This window comes from Lolium rigidum, unplaced genomic scaffold (assembly GCF_022539505.1).
Source record: "Lolium rigidum isolate FL_2022 unplaced genomic scaffold, APGP_CSIRO_Lrig_0.1 contig_55932_1, whole genome shotgun sequence".
In the NCBI taxonomy this organism is placed as follows: domain Eukaryota; kingdom Viridiplantae; phylum Streptophyta; class Magnoliopsida; order Poales; family Poaceae; genus Lolium; species Lolium rigidum.
The window spans coordinates 72,357-96,663 of record NW_025900964.1 but is presented as its reverse complement, the minus strand read 5'-3'; the positions used below and the strand labels follow the sequence as shown (position 1 = coordinate 96,663).

The following is a 24,307-nucleotide window of genomic DNA, read 5'->3' as shown; positions in this document are numbered from 1 at the left end:
AAAAGAACTTGGCGAAAAAGAGGCAAGCCGGAAAATGAGTAGCTTACCCGGAAGAGGTTGGCATCGCCTTGCGCCCGTAGCGACGCATGCCCACCTGCTTCTCCCCCACGGGCTCGGTCCGGAAGCGCTTGGAGGGAGGGGCCTGGCTGCCACCGGCATCAGATGCCGGCTGCTTGTTCTTTTGGCCCTGGGCCATGAGCTTGTCCACAAACTCAGAGCCCGCCTCGGCGCGCAGGGGCGGCACGCGCTCATGGATCTATGAATTGAGTTTGGCTAAGAACCAATTCGCAGGAAAGCGATAACGGAAAGGTAAAAGAAACCGGAAAAGAAAATACCTCAAGCGTGGTCAAGTCGTCAGCGGACCCGGTTGGCTTTGGCGGAGACCGGCCCAGGTGCGCTGCCGGGGTCTTGCCCATCTTCAGATCCTTCCAAAAAATGTAGGGATCTGGGTCAAAGGAGTCAAGGGCGCGAGGCTGGCAAGGTCCACGCCGCTCTGCTTCAATGAGGGGGAAGCGGTCCTTGGCCTGAAACATGAAAAAAGTAAGATTAGCAAGAGCAGGAAGTTACCGGCTAAAAACAACCCCAGTCGCATAATCCCTTACTTCTTGGGTCGGAGGGTTATCAGTCTTCGAAGGGGAGGAGGCCCCATTCCCAGTCAAATGGCATAGCAGTTTGGCAAATCTGCTTAGCCTTGCGAACAACGTCCTTCTTGCTGAGAGGACGGCTTGTGATCTTGGTAGGATCGTCAGGGCCATACATCTCGCTCATCCTATGTGCGCGGCGCTTTAGAGGAAGCACCCGGCGCGATATGAAAGTCCGGATGATATCGTCAGAACAGATGTTGGTCTCCTTCTTCAAAGAGGCCAAGAAGCGTACCACCCGGCTAGTTTCAGCATGATCGGACTTCGGGTTGTAGCTCCAGTTGGTCCTGCTGGGAGGCCCCGCTTCGAAAGGAGGAAGATCGATAAGATCGGCGCGGCCGCTGTTCTTCACATAGAAGAAAGTCCCTTGCCAGGCGCGGCAGGACTCGAGGCCGAAAAACTTAAGAAAAGGGCTCCCTTGCCGGGAGCCAACTATGCAAGAGCCGCACTCCACGGGCGGCTTGGGCTTGGGGATATCCTTGCCCTGAACGGAATTGATCCGAAGAGCAAAGAAACGGGCAAACGTCTCACGAGTGGGACGAATGCCGATATAGGCCTCCATGAAGGTGGCGTAGCAAGAGAGGTAGAAGATGGCGTTGCCAGGAAGGTGGTGAGGTTGGAGTTTGTAAAAATCTAAAAACTCCCGGAAAAAGGGGAGGCAGGAAGGCCGAAGCCACGCTCAAAGTGAGCAAGAAAGACAACATATTCGTCATCTTCAGGATCCGGTTCGATTTCGTCATCCGGAATCCGGCAAGTGACACCTTCCGGAATCCGGCGAGACCGGTACAACCAATCGATCTCAAACTCAGTAACGTTGGAGCCCATCCAGGCTCCGCGGGTGATTGGGGAAGGCTCCTCGCCGGAAGATTGGCTGGAGCTGCTAGAGGTTGGGCTACCGGAAGCTTGGCTAAAGCTACCGGATTCTAGGTGGCCACCGGACTCTTGGTGGCTACCGGATTCCTGCTGAGTGCCAGAATCGGTCTCCATCGGATCTGAAGCCGTGGATTCACCGGGAGATGGTCTACGGCGCTTGAGAGAAAGGGAAGAAGAAGATGCAGAGGAGGATTCCTCGTCGGACATTGCAAGGGGAGGCGAAAAAACAAGAATCCCAGACTTGGACCCCGCGTGAAGATCTACGAGTAAGAAGAAAACCAAAGAAAAAGAGGAAATAAGAACACTAAAGACCCAAGATCTGGAAAGCAAGCAGAGGACGAGTGAAACGAGATTGGTACCAACCTTAAGCGGCGGAGTCGCTGAGGGAAGTGTTTGCTTGCGGCGGAGCGGACCTGCGGTCGCCGGGGAGCACCGTCGACGGCGAGGCGGAGAAGCTCGCGAAGAAGCACAAATGTGGCGGGAGCAATGAAGTTGCTGCCGAAGATCTCCGCACAGCGAAGTCCGGCGGAGGCACGGCGTGAGTTCGCCGGGCGCCGGAGCTTGAACGAGCGACGGCGGACGGAGAGCGGCGGTGGCGCAAAGGCTTGGAGCTCTGTGCGCGAAGGAGGAGAATGCGAAGAAGATGAAAAAGAAGGGGCGGTTGTGTTTATAAAGGAGAGAGAAGGTGGGCAGGAAACCGGCTGGGCCGCGGCGGTTCGCCTCGCGGCCCGCGACGGTTCGCGCCTTGGGCCGCCACGTGGCGAGGGAATACACGCGAGAAAATGGGGAGCCACACGGAGGCGCACACGGGATCCCGAAGAGGTAGTGGGATCCGCTGCGTTGCATTAAATGAGCGCGCGGGAGTCGAAGCGATATGACAACTGACACTGGCGCGACAGTCACGCGTGCGCATGTCTCTGTCAGGCGCGGGGCCCGAGATATTCTCGACTTCGCCGAGGAAGGAGTAAAGACACATGATACCGGAAAAGAGAGATGCCGGAACGAGCCTTGCAAAGAGAAGAGAAAGAACAAGGGTAAAGGTGCCGGAACTAAGCTCAAGACATGAGTAATTAAACCGGTATCCTAAAGAGATGAGAACCTGGCATGGTCTGTAGGATAGAATCCTCCAGGCTATACCAGCTTCGGGGACTAATGTTGGGGGGATAACCCCCGGTATGCCAAAGGCATGCCAAACCGGATGGTTTGAGCCATCGAGATACCGGTTTAATGTTCTTACCGGAAGCCTGGTAGGAATTTGGGAAAGCAAAGCTAGGCCGGTATCCCCAAGGGGGTATGCCGGAGCCCGGTAAAGAAGATACCGGAAAGGAGAGCCTGTCGGCGGGACTGGTCAAAGATTCTCTCCAGAGCTAGAAGACAAAGATGAGCTAAGCAAAGTAACTTTAGACGAAGGGCTGACGATAAAGAGAAGGGTGACGGTCAAAGAAGCCGGAGGACGTCAGCGTCTCTGATTAAAGAGGGCTCCGGTGTCTTCTATGATTAAAGTAGCTTTGTAAAGTAGTTTGTCTAGTCAAAGATGCCATTAGGGTTTCTTGCCCTGTAAGCCACCTCTCCCCTATATAAGGAGAGGGGGCAGCCCTTCTTACACACACGCGCGCATGAACACAAAATAGCTTGTACTGAGAAACTTGTAACCTGTTTGGATCAATAAAGATGATGATCTAGAGCGAGTTCTTCCTTATGTCTTTCTTCTTCAACCTCTAGCCTTGACTAAGTTCTTGAGGAAACCATCCGGAAGTTCATCCCATCTAATCACAAACCCTCCCCCGAATCCTCTTGCGTCCATTCGGCCCCAACTTAAGCCATCCTATGGCATCTGTCTGTTCACCACGACGACACTACTTTATAAAGCTACTTTGGCCCAGCTGGCGCCGGTTATGACTTTAAACACGGGGCGATGACCTCGTCCGGTATCTTTTACGTCATCTTCTGCTTTGGCACCAGGGTTTTGTTTAAAGCTGAAGTGCTTCGCTCATCCTTGTCCTCTAGTCCTTGATGGAATCTTTTAGCAAAGTGCCGACAGGCTACAGTGACCCCAGGTACCGGTTTCTCGGTACCTTTCCTTCTGAGCCGGTACCTTTGTACTTAGCAACACGAACTCTTGGAACTAGTATCTTGGTATACCGTTCTTGGGATACCGGTTCGTACCAACTCCGGTTAGTTAAACTTAACCTTAGAATCCGGATCATTCTTTGATCCGGTTTACCACTACCTTACTATGGATAATTTGCCATAGTCTTGGCCTACCGGGGGCCACCCCCGACAAAAACTATGTTGTACTTTGGGCAATAAGAAAACAGAATTTGACAAATGAAATACTGGTATATGACTAACATTTGTTGTCAGAAATTAGTTTTTGTATAGCCCAAAAACATACGAGTTTTCTACCTAGACTTGACAGGGATATATGGAACATATAAACATATTCCAAAACTAATGGTTTTTTCTGAAACTCAAAGGTACAAATTTCATTTTTTTTTTTTCAAAAGAAGGGTACAGTGATGACCGTGGGCTGCATATTCGTGTACGAAACGTAATGCATAGTCTCTTAGAATCATACTCTCTCCTGAAGATACACATTGCAGGTGCCATAGTTCTTACTTACAATCACCACCATACATAATCTGGTAGTGCAATAATAACACAAAGAATGCAGTAAAATAATGCAAATCCTTTTAACGTAATCACTAACTAAAAGGTTTTTTTGTCCATGGGCACGGGAATACATCAAAAAAAAAAACAGGAAGAGTGACATAAGACAAGTTTTGAAACAAAAATTATATTGGTGCTCCTCGTCGCTTCCTTCCAGGCAAGGTACTATTACCTTCATCATGTGTATCCTTGATTCCCATGAAACTAGAATGAAGTGTTTTTTTAGGTCTAAAACTAGGATTTGCTAGAAGTTCTCATATGTCACACTTGGCAGATCCTTGATTGAAACATTAAATTGTATAAGGCTTCATGATAACTGGATGCAAAGCCATGTCCATTATGTCCACTGAATGGCCTTGGTCTGTAAGCATGCCTGGTTGCATACCATCTTTGGAGAGATCTCTTTTAACTATCCTTATCCCCTTACCTAATATGCAATACCAAACTGAACATCGAGGTTCCTTCTCAACATATCCGTGACCTTATTTGTTGCTACAAGTGAACCATGCATTTTTTTTTGAAATGTAAACCACACTATATTAAGCAAAGCAAACCCATCTCATTAAAAACCTTCCAGCCCCCTTCGGTACCCTGGAAGGAAAAGAGTGCGTCTGAAAACTTGCCCGCAAACAACACATAGAACCATGCATTCTGTGCAACACCTTGGCAAAAAGGTAATTCAACTCGTCATAAGACAGAAGACTTCGGAAAATTTGTTTCACCGATCCTAATCAGGCTAAACTTCGAAGTCTACTTATGGTGATGATCTTGCTTCCTATGCCCATTCTTATTGCAAATGAGTGGAACCTTTTCCAGTCACGGTGACCTGCATTAGAACCAAACTCAGTAACTACCAACGTCGGCAGCCCAAGCATGGTCCTTTTATGCCGCGAAACACTCTCAGCATTCAAGTGCAAAACAAACGAAAAGCGTGAGCGAACCCTTTCGTCGTCACACGCATGAGCAACCAAAGCTTTCTTCCAAATTTGACACCACATATGATTGGAAGAATGGCTGGTGCAAAATCACCAGGTGGGTTTGTCGAGGGTACTCCTCGCCAATGCCCTCCGATAGGGGCTTAGGGTTGACGGAATCCTGCAAGCTGACAGAAGACATCGGTTCGCAGACAAGCGGGGAGAGCGATTTACCCAGGTTCGGGGCCCTCGATGAGGTAAAACCCTTACGTCCTGCCTGTCTGTTCTTGATTATGATGATAATGGGTTACAATGGGGTGCCGAATAGTTCGGCTGAGATCTCATCGAGATGGCTATTGCTATGGTGACCTAGCTCTAAGCTTTTTCTGGCTAAGATTGCTAAGATCAATTCCGTCCCTCGGCAGCCCCTCTCCTGGCCTTTATATAGGAGGCCAGGTCTCAAGGGTCCTAACCGAGTACGTCTAGGTTTACAGTAGTTTAGATCCAATCTTTCCTTGTTTGTTCGCTTCCTTGTCTTGCCCGCTAAGGAATCTTCTAGTGCGCCGTCCTAGTGGCCCATCTTGTCTTCAGGTATCTTCATGGGCCTCCAATTTGTCAATACCAGATAGGGCAATACTGGTTACCCGAAGGGTAATGCCCACGTCAGTAGCCCCCGAGTGTCTAGCCGAAGATAATTCGGGTAGAGACTAATGCATGTTTTTTCCCGACATTCTTCTTCTTCATTGCTCTTGTTCATCTTGATTATGCTTCATCTTCTTTTTATCGGGTGCGCGTCGGCCGCTCCCGATGGGAGTAGCCCCGAGTCTAGGTACGGACGCTTGCAATCCGTGCGTAGACTCAAGTCGTACTACTCGAATACTTTCCTCTCGTCAAGTTTTTCCCAAGTCTTCATAGGTCATCCGATACATTTTCTTTTCGCAAAGGATAATGAGTAACGTGCCCAACTTTTGTTGGTTAACTGCCGGTGGCAAAACAACGTTACTCTACGCAGAATCAAGTCCCCGGGCATGATCCTGGAGTGCAAAAAACTTTCAATGAGTGTGCACCGCGTCCTCCCGATGGGAGTAATTAACGAAGTGTGCAAAAAACTTTCAAACTTTTACTCCTTCGACTGCTTATTCTGTCGAATCTTCTTTTTTATCGGGTGCGCGTTAGTGCTCCCGATGGGAGTAGCCCCCGAGTCCAGGTTCGGATGCTCGCAATCCGTGCGTGGACTCAAATCCTTCATCCGATGACTTTTTATGTTTCCTTCGAATGCTTCCAAATTATGACGTCATTGCTATCGTGTAACAGCTGCAGGCTGATTTGACCGGTTCATCATGACGAGCTAGCCCTAGCCCTGCTCAATCAGTGTTTTAGGGCTTGACTACTGTACGCGCAACGACCGAGGTGGCTCCTCGATTTTCGCACAATCGTGGACGTAGTGGGCCGTCAGTTCTTTCCTTTCCTCAAGCGCCACGTGCTTACTCTAACTTCTCCTTAAAATCTCCAAAGGGCAAAAAATTCGCAATCTTCTCCACGGTTCCCGCAACATCTCCTCATTCTCCCTCTTCTTCCTTCTTTCGCCATTGTTGCGCCGCCGCCACAGTTTCAATCTTCCTCAGATCTCGCGATGGTGAAGAAGAAGAATACCGCCGCCGCTGCTAGCTCCACCAGCGGAGGTGCCGCTGCCAAGTCCTCTCCTCTTCCGAAGGGGAGCGCTTCGAGCGCCCCTCCCCCAGCTCCGGCGCCGCCAGCGCCGTCGGGCTCGATGGTCAAACCTGGGGACTGGGTAGCTTCAACCGTCACCAAGCGTGACGAGAAGAGGTCCCGAAGCTTAGGATTGATATCCTCTGACGCGGGAGATGTAATCCTTCCAGGTGCGATCTCTCGGCCTGATCCTCCCGCTGGATTTTCCGTGATGTTCTTATCTTTTCTTCATCGAGGCCTTTCGCTCCCCACTCATGGATTCCTCCTCCATCTCTTGCGGACGTATGAAATCCAATTATGGCAACTTACCCCCAACTCGATCCTCCATGTTGCTGTGTTCATCACCCTTTGCGAGGCGTTTTTGGGTATTGAACCTCATTTCGGGCTATGGAAGAAGATCTTCTATGTGAAAAGATACAGCAGTAGTAATGGGTACTTTGTCACCGGAGGAGTAGGTTTTGTTGCTCGCTCGAAGTTAATTACTTTAATTTCCCAATGAGAGAGTCCGTGCAAGGATGGAGGTTGAAATGGTTTTATGTTAAAGATTCCTTGTCACCCGAATGTCGACTTCCCTGCTATGCCGACGTTACTGAAGCCAAGCCCAAGGACTCTTGGAAGAACATCCTCTCCACCGACGAAAGAGCCTCAGCCGAAGAATTGTTTGCCAAATTCCTTCGAATCAAAGAGGCTGACGGCCAAACTATGATTGGTACGGAGGTGGCAGCAGTTTTCCTGAAGCGCCGAATCCAGCCCGTCATGGCCAGAGTTCACCCGATGTGGTTATACTCAGGTCCAAAGGATGAGACCAGGATTAACGCTGCCGATCTATCAGAAAAAGAGTTGCTTGATGAAGTTCGTCGTCTTACTTCCTTCAACCAGGAAGATTCGATTCCGCTGATATCTTCTTATGCTCCCCTTGACGTTGATCATCCACCATCAGGGGTATTTTCCTTTCTTCACATCTCTATTATAGTTCCTTGCTTTAGCCAACATGATCAACTTTGTTCTTACTTATCATATTTCTTTGCCAGATCCCTATGGCTTCCGAAAATACACGTGATTCACCGGATGATACTTCTGAGGGGAGAGGCTCCTCAATCCCCGTAGATTTTCACACCATCGATCAAACAGGTTTAGAGGATGAACATAATGGTCCGATGAATCTTGAAGTTGCCGACGCTGATCTCCCCTCCTCAGCCGATAACATTTGTATCGACGGATCAGTGCGTTATGCCGACACTGATCGTGATACTTTTGTTGATGCAGCTGCGGATGGGGCCAGAGCTTTTCCTGCGAAGAGATCAACCGGCGGCTTTGCCGATGAAGATGATCTCTTCGACATGTAAGTAGTTCCTTTTTGAAAGTTATACTGTGCCCCTTTTTCTTTTACTTTTCATACTCCTGTCATAATCACAGTCGACTGTTTACTTTTGCAGTGATGAGGGCTTTATCGAGCCTCCTCCTAAGAAGGCCAAGTCTGATGTCGTTTCGCCGGTCGTGGCGGCTTCCGAAGCTTCAGCTCCTAAGGCTGCCCCCATGCCTCAAGCTTCGACTGCGTCTTCCCTTTCTAAAGGGAAGGATATTTCTCCAACTGCCGCTACTGCGGCTCCTTTTTCTGTAAGTCCTCTTCTGATCTTAATACAGATTTCTTGGAGCGTGCCTTGTATAATTGTTTTTTCTTTCTCTCTTAAGGACCTGCGTGGCGTTATCTCTTCTCTGGAGGTTTTCGCCTCCCGATTCACTTCTCTAGAGGCTGACAAAGTTCGGCTGCAAGAGGAAGTCGAATCTTCCTCCTCAAAACTGGATGGCGCAGTCAAGATAGCTGCCGCAGCTCGCCAAGAGATTGATTCTCTGAAGGAAGAGCTGGCCAAACTGAAAGGAAAGCTGAAGGAGGAGGAAGCATCCAGGCTGGTAGCTGAGGCTCGAGCAGCCGAAAAGGATGAAGTCCTTCGTCAATCTTCTTTGGCCTTGCTTGGTAATCTCTAACATATTTTCATCGAGTGATGTTTTTATGGATTTACTTTTTGTCAATGACTGAACTTTTCCCTTCTTTCTATTGCAGAGGCAGCAAACATTCCTGTCGATGCCCTGGAAAGAGTTCCAAATAACTCCCCAGCGAACGTCGTGTCAACGATTCTCGCTTCTCACCAGCTTACACAAGAGCTTCTTGTGAAGGGGAAGGGTGCTCTGGCGCGGATGCACTCGATGATCTTCCCCAAGATTAAGCAAGAGAAGACCCTGGGACAGCTAATCGATACCTTCGCGGTTGACACCAAAGGGGTCATCGAGGTATTCAAGCGTACATCGCGTACTTTTGGTGCTCTCCTTGCCTTCCAGCTTATGATGGGTTACGGCTTTAAGGGTGACATCGAGGAAATGACTAAGGGGCTTCCAAAAGGGCAAGACGGGCAGCCTGTTGATTTGAGTACCTTTAAGGCGTCTGCTCTTACTTGTGCCCGTCAGCTCCTTGAACTGGTCGCATCAAGGAAATCGTCGACTGGTCCTAGTTCATCGACTCAGACTCAGCTTCCTTGATTCTTGTAACAAACTTGTGCCTTGAGCTGATGCAAAACATTGCTCCGCCGCAGAAACTCATGCTTTGTAATAAACTCCGTGCTAGCATTTTTGTTAGCACACTTTTGCTATGATATCGCTTTCTGCGCTTCTCCCGATGGGAGTTATTTTGGACGTTCGGCTGTACCATATCCATCACTTCTTTATAACCGAGTACTTTCGCAGGTCTTCCCAAGTACTCCTCGTTTGTAGACGATTCGTCGGGTGCGCTTCCTGAAAGCGATCGGATCCAGCGCATGAGAGACCGGATGACCCAGATGGAGAAGGATTTACGCACCACTTATGCCTTGGCTGCCATCATTAATAAAAAGAGCGAGATTGCAGCCGTCGTAGAGCGGTACATTCTTGGCGAGCTGCACAAGGCTACCGAAAGTTTAAACTGTAAGTTTCTTGATCCCTTTGGCTGCTTGCTAGCAACTTCTTGTCCGAGTCTTTTATTAATTCTTTTGGCAGTCATAGCGTTGAACCCTGCGGAAGAGAACAAGCGTATACACGAGCGGGTGCATGCTTTGACTCAGCTTTCCTCATCCGAAGAAACTTTCTGGCGGGAGCACTCGAAGGCCTCGACTGTCGTCAAATTTCAGGATCGAGTGCAACAGGTCCACCAGTTCTTCGACAAGTGCTACAAGGCCATGAGGGTGGTTTGGAAAACAATGTTTCCTCTGAATGCAGTTCCCCTACCCTTTTGACTTTGATGTCTGAATTTGGGAGTGCCAAGAAGGTTCGGGAGCTAGTAAGATCTCAAGTCTTTGCAGGGGCCAAGTGCACGCTTGCCCTTGTGCTTACTTGTTATCCTTCAGCTTGCTTGCTGTCTATTGCCAACGCAATCGGTGACTTCGAGGAGCTGTACCCGAAGGTTTTAGCTCCTGCTCATGTAATTGTCGACAGTGCTTGAGGATATGTCAGATGTAACTGAGGAAAAGGAAACTCCGCAAGGGTGATATAACGGTGTAAAGTTACCTTTGTAAATTGTATTGGCTAGTTCATCCGAGTGCTCGGATTTTTGGGCCAAAAACTTACTTATGTGGTTGGTACATGAATGTGTACTTTTACCATGCCGTTGGCAAATATTTAAAGGGGCGAAGCTTAATTGCCCGTTGGATGTATGAGTACTAGTTGGTTAGCAAATCATTATGAGTGATCAGCTCGTGTTGCAGGTTTTGCTAAACCTGTTGTATGCGCAACTTTGCTTTCAACCGTTTGTGAATTTCGACAGTCATTCCCGAATTTTTCGGGTGTAATGATTCTATCGATGAGCCCGTTGTTCCTTTGATATTTCCATAAGTAAAATATTGAACGTGGGTTGTTGTTTATAAAGTTTTGCTATTTGCGGCACTCTTTAGAGGCATCTATAGCGGAGGAAAAGGTGGACGTCCTTTAGCACTCGTAGAGGCTTTTTTGGAGCGCGATCTTCTGCCTTGTACTATGTTTACATAGTGATGGGGCTTAGAAGTTTGTCGTTACTGCAATGCTTAACAAGGGAATAAAGCTTAAGTTCTTATTAATAAGGTAAGCACGTGCGGTGACCCAAAGATACCACTGCATGTTGTAGTATACAAGTCGTTGATATGATCTTTGTGAAGGGACTTCTTCACAAATTGCCATATCCCTTAGAGTGGTACAACAGAAACATTGCAGGTCATAACACTCCATACTTTATTACAAACATTGTCTTAACAAGTTGGTATTCTCACAGGTCCTATGAGAACACCCTAAGATACTACTTAAGTACGATTACAACTCATAACAAATATAAAGAGAGCTCAACAACTTATTTAGGTAAGTTCTACGTTGCTCGGCTCTATGATGCTAGGGTATGTCACTACTCCTCCACCTCCGTGTCATCTGATCCATAGACTATCCCATAGTCTACTCCTTCCACTCCGCCGGTAAGATCAGGTTCTTCGTAGACCAGCTCGTAACTTCCTTCTGGTGCTCCATCGTTGATGGCCTCCACTTCCGGATCACAGTCTAGCAAGGGTGTCGAAAGAAAGTGAGTACAGGGGTACTCAGCAAGTTCTAAAAGAGTAAAAAGGTGTTTGATGCACTAGCTACGACCATTGATCAGGAAATCTCAGGTCAATGCATGTTTTGCAATCATTTCTTCAAAAGGTTGCTTTTATTATGAAAACTATGCCCGTCAGTCTTCACGAGTTGACTAGAACTTCGTGGAGTTCCTTTCCTGCCGCGTTCGCAGCTTCCTTCCCGAACAAGGAGTGACGAGCCACAATTTGATACACTCTGCAGAGGTGCGTTACTTTTCCCACAAGAGATTCCACCCCTTTTGCCATCCGCGGGACTTGCCCCCGTTCACACTTCCTTTGGTGTGAGGCCAGGTATGAAAATCCAAGCCCACACCGCCTTCTCCGCGACCGCAAACCCACCCTTTTGTCCAACCGTACACCCCCGTAGACTTCCCCCAATAATACGGCTTTACTCACGGTGTACTCCGGACAATCCTTCATAGATGGTAGAGCTTATCATCACTAATGGATGGGGATTTAAAAGGATATCCCAACCTACGGCAGTGCCTCCAACACCCCGCCGGCTCTACCAATCCGTTGGCGTGCAGAAAGGAAAAGATACGGCTGGCTTCCCCAGAGCCATTATAGATCTCATGGTCAACGCGGTTTGTACGGCGCTAGAATCACTGGACGGCATTGGTAATTAATCCTAGGGTGATATAACCCATTGAAATGGAACCTCCACCATATCAACACATACCATGGTTCCATTGCCAGCCACATAGTCATATTCATAGTTGGAAAGTAACATTTCATTTGCGATGCAGGAATGATAAGTATATAGCTTTGCATTAAAGTAATAGAAAATACACAAGTTGGTATGAGCAAGGGTGAACTTGCCTGTGGACTGCGAGATAGTGCAGTTCAATGCAGTTGATGGAACCTGGACCTCGGGTTCTGTAAGAAGCATCATTGTCCGGTAAAGACAATGTTATAAAATCCAAATAATGCAATCATGGATGTATTATTTTATGTTGAATCCCTTTACCCCGCTGGGTTATAGCAATTTAGGGTTGAGTTACGATTTATGTCTTTGACAGTAACTTGCAATAGATTTAAAAGTGTAACTCAATTTAATTCTCATAAAGTACAATAATTCAAAGTAAAACTATTTGAATTGATGGTTTATTTTTCATTCCAAAAATAATTTGAAATAATAGAGTTATCTCTATATTTTCTGGAAATAATAGGGAATAGAGTATCTTTCTCTGAGAAATACCTTTCTTAATAGAAATGACTTGGAATAGTAGAATTTCCTTTTGAAATGTTTGAAAATAAGTATTTGAACTTATTTGAGATTTTTCCTTGAATTTTAAATACAAGGAAATAATAATTTGAAATTCCAAATCATTATTTTAAATTCTTAAAACTCATAATTTTGAATTTGTTTCATAAATTACATTTCATATTTTATTCTTGTTAAGATTTATTTTTCATTCATTAATCCAATTTTTAATGGATTTTTAGAATTGTATTTTATTTATTAAAAATTGGTAAAGTTCTGGTCTTTTATTAATTGTTAAAAGACAAAAATGCCCCTGGCCCCTATTGGGCCCAGCCCATTTACCTAAAGCCCAGGGACAGCCCACTAAGGCTTGCCCCATAGCGGCTCGGTGGCACCGAACGGCCCACCCCTCTCTCACTCACTCGGCCCTCTCTCTCTCTCGTCCACCTCTAATCCTAACCTCTCGCGACGCTCTGGCGATGGCGTCGCCGCCATGGCCGCCGCCTCGCTCCGGCCATCGCCGTGCTCCTCCGCCGTAGCCACCTACCGAACTAGAACCGCCGCGTGCAGATCTATCGATCTGTCCGCGTAGTTTTCCCCTTCTCTTCCTCTCCTGGCGAATCGCCTCCGATCTGAATCTCGGGAAGAATCGCCTCGACGAACTCCGGCGAGCTCTCGTCCTCGCCGACGATGGGTGCGCTCCTGGGGTTGACCTGGCGCGGGTGCTGCTCGCAGTACTCGTGCCGTCGCCTCAGGTGCTTGCTACGGTGATGTTGGTTCGTGTTTGGGTTCGCCGGCGTAACGTCGGCGCCTACCCTGGACTTGCAGCTGTTAGGGCCGCGCGAGCACTGCCTCGCCATGCCCTAGCTTCTGCTTCCAGGCGCAAGTAAGTTGCTGCACTTCCTCTTCCTCTTCTCCATATCTGTGCGCCTCCCCTTGTTACTCGTTCTTCTTCCTCCTCATGCGTTGTTGCTCTGCTGGTGGTTCCGTGATCACGCGAGCCATGCTATTGGCTGCGCAATCTTCCTGTGCTTCTGTCTACTGCAAGCTCATGGCCCAATTACCATTTACTGGTACTGGCACATATCGATTTGCTTGCTATTTATGTTGTGCTTGCTTCTCTGCTGCTCCTAGCATGCTCTGTACTTGCCATGCTCTGCTGTGCTTGCTCAAAAGCTTGATATGCCAAGCTATGCTTGATTGTGGCTTGCTTATTCTTACTGGGATATCATACTTGCTTGTCTAGGTGTATTTGTGATGCATCAATGACACTTGTGTGTGTGCCAGTGGTGCCTGTGATCTTCTTCAGTGCTATCTATGCAAGCCAATGATCCATTGGATCATTCCTTGCTTGTTGGCTAACTTCCCTGTGTAGCTTGGCTTGCTATAATTGATCCATTTGATCAATTCAATGTCAGTGATGTCTTACTTGATTAATACCGTGGCTAAGTGATTCAATTTCCTTGTGATGCTGATGCTCAAGCATCACTATGTCGTTGCTTACTTAAGCTACTTGGACTTGCTCCAATGGCTATGGTGCAGTGATTAAACTGTGTTGCTTAATAGCATGTTACTGTTAGTGCTAAGCATGGATCTGTGATAAATTCATGCTTGTATTAATTAATTATGATGAACTGCTTATGCAGTAATGATTTAAATGACTTGCTTGCAAATGATTTGGCTATTCATGAGTGTTTAGCAAGCAATTGAACCTAAATCCATTCCTGGATAATGATGTGCTAAGTTTGGCTTCCTTTTAATTGATGCTAAGTGTGATGTGACCTCAGTAGCCTTGCTACTGATTGGTTGCTCACTTAGTTAGTTGGATTTTGTGGCTACTCAACCTTTGCTTGCATATTTGGGAATCATACTAGATATGAATGCCAATATGCTTGCTCGATGAAAATCTAGGGTTACTGATGGTTCATAGCTTAGGATTTACTGTGTAGTCTTAGTTGCTAATCCTTGCCATCTACTGGTGCTATCTGTGCATCTAATCTGGCTAGTGTGTGCACCTGTGCATATGTGCTAGTTTCTGTGTACAAGATCTGTACCTAGATGCTTTCTATTTTTAGTAGCTTTTGACTGGCAGTAATCCTTGGTGAAAACCAAGTGATAATCTACCCATATGAGCATCTGCTCATTCCCATGCTTATTTCATGCATATGTGATGAATCAAATCCATTGGATCTGTCCAGGAACTTGGTATACCTTGTTCCAGCTCCAAGTATGAAATATTTGGTTGATGCAGACTTGGGGTTTTTGTTCACAACCCTTCACCTCCAGATTCTGGTTGATCTTCTCAGGTCACCATGATTCCTGGTGGCTAAGTTTGTTGTGTTGGTTTCTTTTCTTGGTTATGAACTGGATGAACTGTGCTTGTTCTTGCTTCACCCTTACCTGGTGATCTTATCTGGTCGACTGTGCACTGGTTCTAGGGTTTGTGTGCTATTTATATTGCCTCTACTTCTTCCCTGGCCATGACACACAGGCTCATTTACTTTATGACTCACCCCTTGCCTTGCCTTGCTGTTGCTTGCCTAGCAACAGCCTTCATATGGTGAAACTTGAGCCCCTGTGGCTTGCTCAGTGCTGGTCTGCCTATGTTTATCTGGTGCTGTCCAAGATTTTGGACAAGCACAAGTGTCTTGTGACGAGTTTCACTTGTCCAAACCGAACTTTGTGTTATTTACGCTAACTGTCTAAACTGAATCTTGCTAACACTTGTATTCTGGCTAGTTCTTGTTCTCTGTGTTATTTTGCAGGTTTAAATTATACTATGGCCAGAAGATCATCCTCAAGACACTTAGTTTAGGTTTAGTTTAGAATTAAACTTGTAATTTTCCTTTTCTTTTATTCTGTTCATTATATCTCAATTCTTGTATCAAGAATATTGTAAAGACTTTGTAATTGTGTTGTATATCAATAAAGCTCAAGTTTTGGTTTATGAACTTTGTATTATGTAATGTTTATATTCTTGATAAAATATTATTTGATATTCACTTTGAAATTCAAAATGATTTGAATTTATATCTTGTGTTTGAATTTTAAATTCATTGTTTATATTGTGTGATGTTTATATTTAAATGTTTAACACTTATCAAATGCAAACATTCCCCAAAGTAACAAGTTACAAAAGAGATCATGTCGAAATTTCCCTAACTCACATTGCCTAACCCTAAATGCAAAATGAGTGAGAACCTCGATCCCTCTTAGGTTTAGTTGCAATAAGACGCGAAAATTTCCCCCGTTTTGCGATGAAATGCACATCCCATTTCTAAATCTACCCTTCGTTATTCCTATGTTCTGGGTTATTGCAGCACGATGCTAGAGGGCGGAAAAGAGGAAGCCCTGTTTTAAAGTAAAGGGGAAAAAACAGTAAAGACTAGTAGACTGCTTAGGTACGGAAGGGGTTCTTCTCCTCTTCTGGCTTCTTCACTGTGTCAGTGATTGCTGCAGCGTTGCTGGTTTCGTCAGGGGTTTGGGCGGTGATTGCCATTGTCTTGCCATCTCCTAAGCCTTCTGTGCCATCAGCTGCCGATCCCTTTGCTGCCGAGGCTCCTGCTGCCGAAGCTTCTCTCGCCGAAGCTTCGCTGCCGAAGCTTCGCTCGTCGAAGCTTTAAGGGTGAGAGCAGCTGAATTCTTCTTGGCGTCCCTGCCACCTTTTTCTTCCTTAATTTCTCGTATAGACAACTTGGGCGGAGGGTCAACGATTTCTCGCTGTGACCCGAACTTTGCAGCAATCCTCTGAAAGTCGCGATCACAATTGTCCGAGCGTGAGAAACTTCCATAGGCTCGTGATGTTTGTCCCGTTGTTCCCGGGCATTTTCAGCTTGAGGTATGCATAATGCGGCACAGCCATGAACTTGGCATACGCTGGTCTCCCAAGTATAGCGTGATACTCGTGACTCCCGGTTCACCACTTCAAACTCGATCTTCTCCTTCCTGAAGTTGTCGGCCCTGCCGAAGATGACATTCAGGTAGACTTTGCCAAGAGAGTAGCCCGGTGCGGTTGGAAGGATCCCATGGAAGCAGGTGTCTGTTTCTTCCAACATGTTCATGGCGATCCCCATACTTCTAATTGTGTCGACAAAAATCAGGTTTAGACCACTTCCACCATCCATGAAAACTTTGGTCATCTTGAACCCCCCGATTTGTGCTTCGACTAGCAGGGCGGCGTGCCCTGGCTTTGGTATGGTCATCGGGTGATGCGCTCGACCGAACGTAACGTTACGAGAGGACCATTCGACGTACTCGGGGATGTTTGCCATGATGCTTTACGCAAGTTGATCTCTCGGGTGAGTTTCTTCATCTCTCTTTTCGAGACACCTGTCCTATGGATCATGCTCATCTGCCCACGTGGTGGTGGAAATGCCTCGTTGGGTTGATGAGGTTGAGCTTGCTGGACCTGATGTTGCGGTGGGGGTGGTGGTGGTGGTGGTGGTAGTTGTTGTTGGCCTGCCTGTTGGATGAGTTTATGCATATCGATGAACTGCCGACAGTCCCTGAGCAGGTGGCTAGATTTTATTTTACCATCCTTGGAGTCGGTATATGAATGCAGGTAGCATGGGGCGTTGATCTGCTCAGCGTAGGGTAGTTCGGGTGTTCTCTGCTGTCGTGGTTTATAGTTGCCACGGTTACCAGAGTTGCTCCGATTACCGTCCTGTCGATCGTCTCGCCTGTCATCATACCGGTCGCCCTGCCGATCAGAGTAGCCTGCGGCCACCAAGTTGTTGTCATCGTAACCGCGGTTCTTCCTTCTCTTGTTGCGATCCCTTCGACCGCCCGAATCATGTTTCGGCTGGTCATCCTCTTCGTCGTCGCTGCGCTGTCGTGGCCTTCGAACGTTGTCTTCGCCATCGGCCCAGCTGTTGGCGATTTCCATTAACTTGGTTATGGTTTTAGGCTTTTTGCGCCCAAGCTCCTCTATGTAGCTTTCCCGCTGAACGCCGTCGCTAAAAGCGTCAATTGCTCGTCGACAGATACGTCTTCGGCGGCGTTTAGGAGTTTTGTGAATCTCCCGATGTATGAACGCATCGATTCCCTCTGCTTCTGGCGGCAATTCCGCAGCTCTTCGATCCCGACGGGCCTCTTGTATGTTGCTTGGAAGTTGGCAACGAAGGCATCTACTAGGTCGTCCCATGATTTAACGGAGCCTTTCGGCAGCCCCCTTAGCCAGGCCCGTGTTGAATCTTTCAAGTAAAGCTGCAAGCATTGCATTGCTGCTATCTGGTTTCCTTTGTGCAGGATCACAGTCTGCAGGTAGTCGTCTATCCAAGATCTTGGTTCTTGCTGCCCATCGTACTTGGCGGCATCGGTAGGGGTAGGCTTGAACTTTTTGGGTGGCATCGTTTCGCGGATCTTATAACTTAGACAATCAGCTCCCCTGAGCTCGCCGTCGTACTCTTGGTCCTCATCCGAAGAATCACTGTCGTCGTCCTTCCTAGTGGCGCGTCGTCGCCTTGCTTTGTCGATCCTGCTCTGGGTGATTTCGTCTCGAGAATCTCTCGCATGATGTTTCGACCCACTGCCTTGGATGGTGGTCCTTTCTTTTGGCGGGGCTAAGTTGTTCCCCAATATTGCGAGACTCTCCAGGGCACCTCGATGAGCTTGAGCCATGGATCCTTCGGGGCGCTGGTTGATGAGGTATGCGGCGAGGTTGGCCGTTGCTCCTGCGACGGTCTTCGGCCGGGGCATGCCGGCGGTATCCATAGTCATAAAGGATTTGGTCAGATTCGACGTTATTTCTCTGGCGTCATCTTCTGAAAGCCTGGATAGTCTTGACCGGTTCTTGCCTGTTCCGTGAGTGTTTTGGGAGGCACTCCCTTGCGAGCCCCTTCGCCGTTCGCTGGATCGATCCGCCGCAGATAGGCGTCTCTCAAGGGTGGCTTGCTCTTTCGACAGGTGCTCCCGGTTTTCTCTAGTATGGAGCGATAAGCATTGAGGGTTCCAACCGAAGTCCTGCGGGGAGCGGCGTGTTGTTGAGTACTGCTTCCCTTGCTGCCGCCCACTCCTCGTCCGCGATAGTGTAATCGCTGTCGCGGTTGCTGGCGCTGTTTTCGAAACTTGCCCTTCTACTGGAACGGGGGGTATGGTCCTCGTCTCCTCTGCGCCTTGCGTTTCCCGTGTTATTGGCGACATAAACCTGATGGTGTGCCGCCCTTCGGGTGGTTCCACGGATGATGCTTGTCGATACTGTCCTCTCCCGATGAGTGCCGGGCGTTGCGGATGAATGGCGTGTCGCTTGATCCCAGCCCGTGCCCGGTGTCACGGTTCGAGCGAGTAGTACGAAGTTAGTTTCGAGGATGAGGAATCATCCGATCCTACCGACATGGAGGACGCCGAGCGGGGAGTCGAGGGCACAGGGGAGCACGTCGATCCCGTCAGTCCAGCCGACAGGTCGAGTGATGATGACGCGCTTGATCCCGCCGACCCGGAAGTGGGGGATTCCAGCAGTCGAAGGATTCCTTCTGCGTTGACGTTGTAGTGGACGCTGCCGAAGGTCATCTCCATGTTTCCTTGTAGATCTGAAAAGTTCGAGCGGGAGGAATCGCTGTGTGGAGTAAACTCGTAGGAGCCGAATCGGATCGGGCTTCCCAGGGTTGGTGACGATGGTGTCGATGAAGCTGCTGATGAAGCTGCCGGCGAAACCGCCGGTGTCATGATCGGACCTGCCGATGCTCTGCCTTGTGCCGACAGGTTTCCCACAGACGGCGCCAATTGTCGAGGGTACTCCTCGCCAATGCCCTCCGATAGGGGCTTCGGGTTGACGGAATCCTGCAAGCTGACAGAAGACATCGGTTCGCAGACAAGCGGGGAGAGCGATTTACCCAGGTTCGGGGCCCTCGATGAGGTAAAACCCTTACGTCCTGTCTATCTGTTCTTGATTATGATGATAATGGGTTACAATGGGGTGCCGAATAGTTCGGCTGAGATCTCGTCGAGATGGCTATTGCTATGGTGACCTAGCTCTAAGCTTTTTCTGGCTAAGATTGCTAAGATCAATTCCGTCCCTCGGCAGCCCCTCTCCTGGCCTTTATATAGGAGGCCAGGTCTCAAGGGTCCTAACCGAGTACGTCTAGGTTTACAGTAGTTTAGATCCAATCTTTCCTTATTTGTTCGCTTCCTTGTCTTGCCCGCTAAGGAATCTTCTAGTGCGCCGTCCTAGTGGCCCATCTTGTCTTCAGGTATCTTCATGAGCCTCCAATTTATCAATACCAGATAGGGCAATACTGGTTACCCGAAGGGTAATGCCCACGTCAGGGTTATTCAGCTGCAAAAAAAAGCTCAAGGGCCTTTGCTTCTCAGTGTGTCGGTCAAATATGAAGTTATCAGTGAGATATGCACCGTAAGGCGTATGAGACATGCGCTCGCATCCACCCAGAAGCACAACAATTTCGGCCATGTTACCCTCAGCTACTTCTAACATTTCCAAGGCAGAAGGCACCATGTGACTTGATATGCATGGCCTTCTCATCCTTGTCTGATATTGTTCCACAGCGCTTGAGGGGAATGGCTAAATACAAGCTGTTGCTAGATGAGTAGTTTCTCCTCGAAATAGGCTTTCGCCCCACTATATTTATATAGCAACCAAAAGATACAACAAGACGGTTGGGGTCACAGCACAAGCAGGCCCAAAAGAAAAGATAAGACAGAGAAAGAAAAAATAAAGTAATGTCGACACCGGCAGATCGATGAAAACGAAGATTTCCCTCAACCGTTGCGCCCTCTGGATAAGTTTCACCACGCTCCTAGCACACTGAAATGCCGCATACCAAGCAACACCTTCAACAAGGAAGCGGCGATAACGACGCTGCTGCCCGGACTAGTCCTAGGGTTTCCCCCGATATGCGAAGGGGAGTAGGTAGGGGTCGACCCGGCACCCTTCAGGAAGGAATGGTGGCACCCGCAGGCGTCACCGCGTCAATGTCGGACTAGCAACATGGATTTGTCCTGACCCCTAACCCCACCACCCTAGACGATTCAGAGTGCTCCACCCAACCTATCATCCACCAGCACGCGCCACCACCGTCTTGAAGTCATCCTCGCCTCTAAATGAGTCGTTTTTAACCTTGTCAAAGCCACTGTCTTGGAAGGTTTGGTACCTCGAGGTGTCCAGCACGCCGTATCCTCTGGACATGGCTTCTGAGGATATCTTGAGCTGCATCATCATCCCACAGCTGGTTATATATCGCACATCTGCCTCCTCAATGATGATGCAAGCTCTCATCAGAAGATGTTGCAACCTCTCCACCACATCTTCTCATCTGATTGTGCTTGGCTGAAGAAGCGATATTCATCAGGAAAGAGATGAACTGGCTCCCAAGCAACCTCTCCGCAATCTTCTTTTCCTCTGATTGTCCAAGTGGGATGATGATGCAGCTATCCAGTATTAGCACTATCCACAATAGGTAGGTCCAAACTTATTAATTATCTCTGCAAAATGTATATTATATTATCTTTGCATTTGTCGTACTACATTTTACATATCATGGAATTTATTTTGGATTTTTTCCAGTTGAACTTCTACGGAGAAGCAGGATGCAACTCATGGTAAGAAAATCGTTCTTGGTCAGAGTGATGAGAATCATAGATTCATACTTAATAGTAAACGTCTATAGACATGTAACAATACTTTTTCTTCAGAACCTCATTCAGTCTCTGTGTAGCTTATTCTGTACTGGTTTAGTCTTTTAATTTAAATCTTATGATTAAAGAGACTAACCTAGGCTTAAAATGTAAGTAAATACAATTTTTACCCTGTATAAAAATCTACTGGTTTTCAGAGGCACTCGTGTGTTATACCGGTGCGGTGGTGGTTGGCAGTTTTCTTAGTCTAATCTTTTCATTTAAATGCAACTGTGATACAATCCAAGTGTGACCTAATATGGTCAGAGACATTTTAAGATACTCTCAAACTATTTTAGACCATTCATTCTATTTGATCCAGTAGTCTAGACTGATTATGGTGACGTATTACTACCTAGGAGGTAAAAGTCACCCAAGAGTACTAATATAAATATTATTAGCTTGTATAAGTAAATATTGTTTATGGAAAGTACCCATTTATAATAAGAAAAATATTGCCACATCTGGGAGCATGCGAAGATAAAAGGTAATACAAAATTATAGTAACATGACAATACATGATGGAGCAACATCTTTGTTTGACCAAAAACATATAAACTCCGTATATATTATGTGGTTATACTTTCTAATGTGAGAACATTTGCTTATCAGAATGCCAATATGATTAAGCGATAATTGTGTCTTGAATACTAAAAGACACTACATGAAACATGAAAGTACTTGCAACAAGATTTACATGGCAATTTTTGATACCTGCAACATTACACATTATAGCCCATGGCCACATGAAAACACCCGTGTCATGTATCAAGAAAATACAAGAGTTAAATTACATAAATTTTGAAACAAGTTAGATTAACACTCCTCGTCGCTTCCTCCCTGGCAAGGCACTGCTGTCATGGCTATCCTCAGTGTGACTTGTGACAAAACAAGAAAATGAATTGTGGGGAGGCATCCTTGATTCCCATGAAACTAGAATGAAGTCTTGTTTTGGTCTAATGCTAGGATCTGCTACAAGTTCCCCAAATTTCACAATTGGCGTTTCCTTGTTGATTGAAACATTAGTTTTATAGCGTGTCATGCTTAGTGGATGCAAAACATAGTCCGTTATGTCCACTGGATGGCCTTGATCTATAAGAAGGGTTGGGTCCACACCATATTTGGCGAGGTTTCTGTTAACCATTTTTATTCTCATGTTCAATATGCAACGCCAAAACTGAACATTAAGGTTTCTTCTCAACACATACGCGAACGTATTTGCTGAGACGAGTGAACCTTGCGTATTGTGCAACACCTCCGTAAATTCATCAACTATTTGTAGTAGCCGTGGATGTTCCGCCGGATCTATGCTTCCGAATGCCAATGTCTTGAAAAGGTACCTCAGCTCATCGTAAGATAGAGCACTTAGGAAAATTGGTTTCACTGACCCAAATCGGGCTAATCTTGTAAGTCTACCTACGATTATGATCTTGCTTCCTCTGCTCATCCTCATGGAAAATGAGTGAAACCTTTTCCAATCATCATCAGTTATATCAGAAGAAAACTCAATAATTATCAACATCATCCCTAACATGGTCCTTCCCTGGTCAACCCTCATAAAGTTGTCTCCATTCAAGTGCAAAACAGAGGGAAAGCGTGTGCGAACCCTTTCGTCGCCACACGCATGAGCAACCAAAGTCTTCTTCCCAACTGCAGCGCCACCAATTATCGGAAGGACAGCCGGTGCACAATCACCGGGAGGGTCGTTGTGCTGCAACAAGAAGCTCAAGAGCCATTGCTTCTCAGCGTGTCGGCTGAACATGAAGTTGTCGGTGTAGAGATATATGTCATAAGGCCTACGAGACATGCGCTCGCATCCACACAGTAGCACAACAAACTCTGCCATGTTAGCCACAACAATTTCTAAGCTTTCTAAGGCGCCGAGGTGCATCGCCTTCTCATCATGCTTGCATGTTGTTTTCCGAGAGCGCTTGAGGGGAATGGCTAAATACAAGCTGCTAGGGGAGTCGTTGCTAACCTCGTCGAAGCCAATATGTTGGAGGGTTTGGTACATCAAGATGTCCAGCACGCGGTATCCTCTGTACATAGCCTCTGAGAACATCTTGAGCTGCATCATCATCCCAGTGTTGGTTATGTATTGCCTGTCTGCCTCCTCAATGACGGTGCTGACTCTCATTAGGAGGCTCTGCAACCTCTCCACCATCTTCTTCTCCTCTGATTGTGCATGGCTGGAGGAGTGGTACTTGTTCATCAGGAAGGAGATCAACCGGCTCACAAGTTCACCTGTAACCGCAGACATGGCAACCTCCATGGCTAGTGAGAAGATGATCGATGAGGGAAGCTGCTGGTTTGTCTCTATGGACAAAAATTGCTGAACAAGTCTACAGGGAAAAGTCTCCAGGGATGATTAAACCGTTGATTGCAATTAGTGGTTGGGTGACAAGGACTACCCAACTGTTGAAGTGGCATGAATAAATTGACCAGCAATTAATAATCTGCAGTACGTAGGTCCAAACTAATCAATTATCTTTCCAAAATGTATATTTTATTATCTTTACATTTGTCCTACTACATTTTACATATGTGAAGTTTACGCTAGCAAAGTTTAACTGTGGAGTTTATTTGGACTCTTTCCAGGTTTCCAGAGCTGCACTTCGGTGGATAAGCATTGTGGAACTCGCCAGCAAGTAAACTGTTATTGGTCAGTGATGGGAATCACCAGTCCATACTTCAATTAGCAATCTTTCGAAGGACATTTGCTTCTTTCAAGGTCAAATACATACTCCATCATTCTTTCAAGATCAAAAACTTCTGTACCTTGGGCATTATTTTATTGAACAGGCTTGACTTTTATCCTCAGAGCTGGTGGTTGGTGACTGTTCCCGTTCCTGTCCCTGTTCAAGCTAGGATCAGAGAAATTGCAGTAGCATGAGACACTGAAAACAGGGAACACTTAAAGAGGGCCGCAAGGCCCTTTGCCAACGAGACCCATACGAAGTAGTTTTTGGTGACTGTTTTCAGATTGAGTGGACAGTAGGAAGACCCAAAAGAAGAAGAAAAAAGGATGCTCACGCCAGTACATATGTA

At 47.0% G+C, this 24,307-nt stretch overlaps 1 protein-coding gene and 1 pseudogene across 1 annotated transcript; both read right to left on the bottom strand.

Annotated features, from left to right (window-relative positions):
• Window positions 1-4,474: 4,474 nt before the first annotated feature.
• On the bottom strand, window positions 4,475-21,285 carry LOC124681779 (annotated as a pseudogene).
• A 785-nt stretch (window positions 21,286-22,070) lies between these two features.
• LOC124681775 lies at window positions 22,071-23,585 on the bottom strand. The gene has a single exon (XM_047216599.1). It carries the CDS (start codon window positions 23,529-23,531, stop codon window positions 22,071-22,073), a length of 1,461 nt encoding a protein of 486 aa, XP_047072555.1. The 5' UTR covers window positions 23,532-23,585.
• Window positions 23,586-24,307: the final 722 nt, after the last annotated feature.

Coding starts and splice junctions, on each gene's coding strand:
- LOC124681775 (XM_047216599.1), bottom strand. CDS start 23,531: ATGGAGGTTGCCATGTCTGCGGTTACAGGTGAACTTGTGAGCCGGTTG.